Source organism: Plasmopara halstedii, assembly GCF_900000015.1.
Source record: "Plasmopara halstedii genome assembly, contig: Scaffold_323, whole genome shotgun sequence".
Classification (NCBI taxonomy): Eukaryota; Oomycota; class Peronosporomycetes; order Peronosporales; family Peronosporaceae; genus Plasmopara; species Plasmopara halstedii.
This window is the reverse complement of record NW_020187244.1, coordinates 2,047,140-2,054,548: the sequence shown is the minus strand read 5'-3', so window position 1 is coordinate 2,054,548 and position 7,409 is coordinate 2,047,140. Positions and strand designations below refer to the sequence as shown.

Below are 7,409 nucleotides of genomic sequence, written 5' to 3'. Positions count from 1 at the left end.
ACGCATCAGAAACGGAATGTTGGAGGTGAAATACGTACAGAGTGAAGAAATGAAGGCCAATTTGATGACAAAGGCTTTGTCGGCGACTAAACTTGGATAACTCCGCGCGCTTTGTGGTCTCGTTGACGATGTACAGCACACCAAGGGAGGAGTGTTGGAAACAAGTTAAGTCGTACCTAAGTACACCAGGAGGAGTTATGAAGTTCCCAACGATTTGCATAATTAGCTAGCTATAAGCATAATACATTACTTGAAAACTTACCTTCAACCCACCAGGTCCTTCCTTCCTATCTGACATTTGCAGCACTTTTGCGCAGGGGTAGCGTATCGGGCCACCTATTTTGTTCAACAATAAACACCTTAGCTGCTTTCTCCGCAGAGATCGTTTCCGAATAAGGCGCAAGATGAACAATTTTGCTGAATCGGTCCGCTAACACAACGATGCCACTGCATCCATGTGAGTTACGCGGAAGTCCGGACATGGAACATCGCATGGTAAATCCAGCTTTTCGATATAGACAGTAAAACATGTATAATATTGATTTTAATTCTAGTACTTTCAAGTAGAGCAGTCTCTGTGCATTTCATACGCAGATTTGTGATGCCGAATCTTTCCTATGTGCGAGGCGCAGAGCAATTTGTTGCACGCACTTAAGACATGTCTCTTCACTATTTTAGAGCGTAATCCACAGGCTTTCAAGGCCGATTTCTTACTGCCTGGATCCCAAGTATTGTTTAAACGGAGATTCGGTGTCTCTGCGCTGTATAGTTTGCTCGAAAAACAACGCATTGTGCGAAATGCATAATTTAATGACAACTCAGAGGAACCTTACAAGGCCCTACCTAGCCATAGTTATTAAGGATGTTACCATGTGTAAGGCAAATATGGCACTCAATCTTGACCTATCTTTCACTGAGAGAAAATATACTTCCTTCGCTTCCACGCCGTTACCACACAAATCGAGCGACCTGTACCTGATTCTGTGGCCGACCTTGAAAATTACCAATTTCTTGAACGTCTGGCTGTGGGTGTAGGGACACAAACCATATGTCATTTCTTCACAGAAATACTGACCTAATGACTATGTGATAAAGGACAGTGAGTTTTTGAATTTTGCGTAAGAAAAATTCCAACTCCTATCATGCGATGTATGTGGGCTCTGATGTTATTCTTCAGTGTTAAGTTTATATGGTACTACCTCAAGGGTAACAAAGATGGTAGTGTATTATAAATGATGCTTTGCAACGTACCATTTTGTACATTTTAAAAGGATTCGCTTGTAGTCGATGAACAAAAGACTTGACGTTTGATTTTAGATGAGGCAGAGCAAAATATTTCTTCAATTTTTGGACTGCGTCTGCTTTCGTCAAGAACTTAAAGTTACAAAAAGTACAGCGAGTGCTATAGGATTTTGACTTACTCGCACAAAGTATCGACTTGACGATAGGTAAACATTCTTTAAGAAACCCAATTGTGCTCGTGTCCGATATAGCATCAGTAAATGTTATTCAAAAGATTTCCTGACCTTAACACATTGTCAGAAACTGGTCTAGTCGACTGCTTCAAGTTTACAGCTTCTATCATTTGTGCAAGAGAAGATCCTCTACGCTGTAATCGTGCCAATGATGGTGATCATGCCCTCAAACTGAAACACATGACGACATATTGGTCTTATCACTAATTCATTTAAGAATATATGACCAGCAAGAATTTGTTTCGTTCATCAGCCATTGAATCTTCCAAAGCGACATCGCATCTCCACTAGTCATCTCATCAACATGTCGTACCCTATATCCACATTGATACCATACCTACCTACCTCTTAATAAGAATAACGGGCTCTTCTCCCTATAAAAGGGTAACAAGTTACTAGCAAAGCTTTTCCAACTTTTGAAACGTCGAGTGAAGTTGTTCGACCATTTTCAGACCTACCGTCAATGGCTCGTACCAAGTCCAAGACACGCAATACTAGCAACAGTTTTAGCGCTTCTTTTGACGTTGCACAGAATGGCGTAAGTCCCGTAGCTGTTCCCTTTAATGAGTCGGAGGCCCATGTGTGCGCATCTCCTGGGTCCATGCACGCTCCTACCCCTACGATCACAAACTCCAATGGTATTGGTGTCCACCCTGAACGCTCGCATTGTCTTGTCATTTATACTGGCGGTACTTTTGGCATGGTACCCGATGAGAATGGCGTGTTACATCCAAGCAGTGGATTCTTGGAAAAAAAAATTCGCGAAATGGACGAATTTCAGTTCGAAACCATGCCTCACGTGACTGTGAGTGAGTGGGAAAATCCTATTGACTCATCGGACATGATTCCTGACGATTGGGCTACGATTGCTAAAGAGATTGAAGCTAAGTATTGGGATTACGATGGATTTGTGGTCTTACAAGGCACCGATACGATGGCATACACGGCATCAGCTTTAAGCTTCATGCTCGAATATCTTGGCAAACCGGTTGTTGTCTCGGGGGCCATGATTCCTCTGCATTTTCCACATAGTGATGCACGACGCAATTTGATCATGTCGGTCATGTGTGCAGCCACGTTGGCGATTCCTGAAGTCTGCATTTACTCGAATAACAAATTGCTACGTGGAAATCGGACGACAAAAGTGGCCAATATGTCAGTTGATGCTTTTCACTCGCCCAATTTTCCATCATTGGCAATCACGGGAGTTGAAGCCACTGTAGACCAACCAATTATTCTTCCGTACCCACGGTCCCGCTTTCGTGTCTTCACAAATTTGTCAACAGATATTTGTGTCTTTCACTTGGTACCTGGATTTGACGGGGAGTGTATTGAAGCATACATTGAACGACATAGTGCGTACAAAGACCAGGATAAGCGAAAAGCATTAGTCTTTGCACTATATGGAACGGGAAACGCACCATTACGGAAAGATGGTTTCTTACGTCTTGTACAGATGGCAATCGAAGCCGAGATCCCAGTCACTATCACGTCGCAATGTGTACAAGGCCGTACTCAACTAGATACGTACGCAACAGGTATTACGTTGCTAAATATGGGAGTCATAACATCCCTCGATATGACAATTGAAGCATGTGTGGCCAAATTGGCTTATCTCATGGGAAAAGGCTTTACAGGCAAGCAACTCAAGCTAAAGATGGAAACAGATTTACGAGGTGAATTGTCGATTGTTGATGCCGTTGCAAATGGAGAAGAGATGAGTCGTACGCAACAGTATCGTAAGACTGTTGTCCGCAGCTTTGCTTCTCATTGAAAGGCTGACATTATTGACAATAGAATTCGCAACGTATTGTGTGGCTCACTCTACTCATGTGCTGAACACAAAATTGATTTTTTATGCAAAACTACTAAACGGTGATATTTAGATTTTGATGATCCGTAGACTTTATGAAATATCCTACCTACAATTTTACAGCTTTTGTCTCTCAAGTGGCTCACATCCAGACTGTTCACAACATTTCGTGACCAGGTTAATTTAGCTCTAAGAGCATAGGTTGATGCTACAACATACGAAAACTCCAATCTCTTTCGTCACGTCCATAACCTTCCGCTATATCGCGTTACACCCATAGTATTGTTGACAAAATAATTATTCTCTCGCGCTTTCCTCCAGCAACGTCAACGTTTGTTTTGGTACAACGGTGTTTGGGACATGAACTGATATCGAAACTTAGCCTCACAATTTCCAATGCAACCCAGCATTTACCCTGCGGGTAAACAAATCATCATCATCATAGACCATTTCCCTGTGTCGCATTTATGAAATTGCCGGAATTAACCCAGTTTTATGATGCACTTCCATATTCAGGGGTAACAAACTTGGTAGAATTCGTCTCGACTTCGTGATATTGCTTCAACAAACGATAGGAAGGATTCTTGACCACACCTAGAACGAGACCAGCGTGTCTCTGTATTTCGAAGTGGATGGCGTAAGCCAGTCAATTCCACCGGATACTCTCCACAAAAGTTGAAATATAAGCTTTTCGAAGTCAAAGCTCTGTACACCTAAGATCTTGGATAAGGTCAAGCTGACGCTCAACTACAGTACACTATTTTTATGAAGTATATGTAGTAACCCACGGTTTTATTTGTAACACCTCTAAAAGCCCTTGGTATGTTTTGCTTGTTGATAGGAACCAATACTTTATTTCACTCAGTTACAGATTTGCCTTTAAGCCCACCAACCATTCTTCTTCCGTCCACACAAGACTGTCCTTCTCCTTTCACAGGTGGTTGGCAATTAAATTAAATATGCAACTATACCTGCCCTGACTCTGGTTCCACACGAGAATATGATCCTTGATGGAATGGTGGTCATACTGTTTTCAGTGTGATTGATCTGAGAGATGGCTTTTATCAGATACGAATGCGCAAAATGGTACACCACTGACTGCAGTCACTTCCTCCAATGGTATGCTGTGGGAATAATTAGTGACGCCACAAGGTTTGAAGAATGCTATCGCGACTATCAACAAAATAGTCACGAATATTCTTTGGTTATAGGCAGAGTTTGCACCGTATTACCTTGACGATAAATTCGCTCATAGTATAAAAACGGGTGTGAAGTCTTCTGCCGATGTTCATCTCGATCCGAAGATCGATCATCAGATCAAATTGAACATAGGCATCCGACTCCTTGTCAAGTCTTTCAAGTTATGCGAAAGAATAAGCTCTACTCTAACCTGAAAAAGTTTGCGTCAATTCCGTTAAACCCGGAGATACCGCAAAGGTTGTTTTTTCTAATGACGAAGGTTTGCGCCATCGTCTCTTATTCGAGTACCATAGAAGCCTTTTGAGTGGCCATCTCGGTAGTGCAAAATAACATTTTCCAGTTTTCTCCGGGAAATTGATTGGCCACTCATATATAAGCGGGTGTGTAAGTATGTGAGGACTTGTGAGATTTGCCAGATAGTGGAACCATCGGGTCAACTCAGACTCCACTTCGGTCATTAGCAGTACCAACTGATAGCTGGAAGTTTGTGAGGATGAACTTGATGTCCGGACTTCCGCGTACCTCACATGGATGTAGTGGGATTGTTGTGTTAGCTGACCGATTCAGCAAAATGGGTCATCTTGCGCCTTATTTGGATGCGATCTCTGCGGAGAAAGCAGCTAAGGTGTTTGCAGGCGTTGTTTCTAGCTGCATGGCCTTCCTGTTAAAAATGTGTCTGAACGTGACAACCATATCATGTCGAAACTTTGGCATGCACATTTTGGACTATTGAGCTCTCATTTGTCCATGTCAACAGCGGCACACCCTGAAACAGACGGTCAAACAGAGCATGTGGATCGAGTTTTGGAGGTCGTACTGCGTAATTATGCTACGAATGAAGTGAATTGTTCCCTCTTGTAACGTTTGCGTTTAACAATTCCACGCATGTCTCGACAGGTGATTCTCCATTTTAGTGAGTTGTGTTGATCATCCTAGAGAGCGTTTTTTTATAATGGACGAGGTCACTACGTTAATGGGGATAACTGTTGCTACGAGCCAAAGTCAGATTTTAAGGCTGTCTTATAGTTAAAAGAAAATTTCGACCCGATGATGCCTCGAGACGACATGACATGGCGTGAGGAAAAGCACGTGGATGACTTTATAATGATGAGACAAGCCGTTGTGTGATTTGTTCGAGGTGCTATTACGAAAGCTCAGGATATGCAAGAACAGGCAGATGAGAGGAAAGGTGTACAAGATCAATGATTTCGAGCTACTTAGCACGACAAATCCGCCCGAGCACGAAGTGTCTAACTTGGAAAGCAGAAAGATATTGCAAAGATTCATTGGACCTCTCAAGATGTTGAAACGCAATGGTAAGGCGTATCAATTAGCCATACCTACTTGCATGCGCCAATATCCTACATTCTATGTAGGTAGGCATACATCGTGTTTTTCTGATAGAATCTGCTGTTCCTAATTTACCTCCGGCAGATGATCGAACTGATCATGAAGTTTTTTACGTGTCCACGAAGAGCAACCAACTCTTTGCCTTACAGATACTTCCCGGCATACAATTATTTAATGGCAGAGAAGATTGCTCCTTTACTCATTCCACGCCTGAAAGTGAGATAAGTACTCACCACGGAATACTTTGATTACAGAGCCCACCTCTTCAACAAAACGCGACAGGTGTTCGTGAGCAAACTCTCGAGGCTTCTCGATCTTTTGGTGTCGAACACGATTATCACGAACATCTTGAAACGTAGTTCAAAAAGACACTCCAAAGCCGAGTATTGGAGAAACCATCAGTCAGAACGTCGAGTTTCAAGTTCTGCTCAGCTCTGTAACAAGATTCAAAAGGTTTTCGGAGTGATCTTCAAGCATCATGCAATGTTACTGAAATGCCGCGACTATTCAACGATGATCTCACTTGCAGAGTCGCTCAATCGTTTCCACATTCAACCCAACACCGCTATTAGTCTCTCGTGAGGAGCGTTGATGAGTGGTTGACAGGATTGTATACTACGAGAAAAGCAGCAGTTGAACCATCAACGCTTCTGCAGAGTATGGTGGCGCGGCTATACATCAGACTTGGGTATCTGGGAGCCTCGTCAGGCCCAAGAGTATGATATCACAGACATGGTCCGAAGAATCGCTTGTTGCGTTGGTGGAGGCAACACTACGACGACCAGAATTTCATTTGCTTGGTCATGATGGGAACTCCTGCCTGTGTCGACTCGGCGAAACAGATGCTCCATCTTTATCGTTTTCTTAAGGCGGACAAATGCCCACCATGAGTCCAACTTAGCTCCAATTTGCTTAGTCTGAGCTTATCTGATTTAAACCGCTCTGTTTAAATATTCAAATTTAGCTGTCATGGCCAATTTAAACGCATCAGCGATCATTTATAGACGATTCCAATACTCTCCTGTTTCAAATCGCCCCCATTTTGTTTTCCGGTAGTGCATTACTAATTACTCATTTTCATCAATCTCTAATATTATCATCGTTTACTCGAACATGGTTGTCAAACGCTGCAGCGGCCGCACAAACACTTGATTGTAGCGAGTGGCTGGGAGTGTAATTGACCGCGGCGACCAGAGGTAAAAACAAATTTTAGATCGATGCATCAACGTACTGAGATGGCGTCCTAAATCGTTGCCGCGATATGCGGCTGATCAAAAGCAAGCGTAGTGCTCCAAGATAGAGTTATAGCGCAGCTGTGGAGGTGGTTTCATCAAAAGTGTAGAAAGCTTTTTAACACCATTTAACGTTACTCGAACGGAAAAATATATTCAGTATTAGTCTAATAAAATTTGAAGAGCAAAAAAGGTATCTAAAAATTTAAGAGGTGCTCTGGGTGAGCTCATATTCTGTGCGTCGGCAAACGTGGACATATTGAGTAAACGCTGTCTCTACGTGTGATACACACCAACTTGCTAAACAGTAGGGAATATCAAGGTTACAATGTCGTCGTC

The 7,409-nt window shown here is 42.7% G+C and overlaps 1 protein-coding gene across 1 annotated transcript; it reads left to right on the top strand.

Annotated features, from left to right (window-relative positions):
- Positions 1-1,938: 1,938 nt before the first annotated feature.
- On the top strand, positions 1,939-3,249 carry PHALS_08901 (l-asparaginase i; the record flags this gene model as incomplete). Its single annotated transcript, XM_024724332.1, has 1 exon — positions 1,939-3,249. One exon carries the CDS (start codon positions 1,939-1,941, stop codon positions 3,247-3,249), a length of 1,311 nt encoding a protein of 436 aa, XP_024575220.1.
- Positions 3,250-7,409: the final 4,160 nt, after the last annotated feature.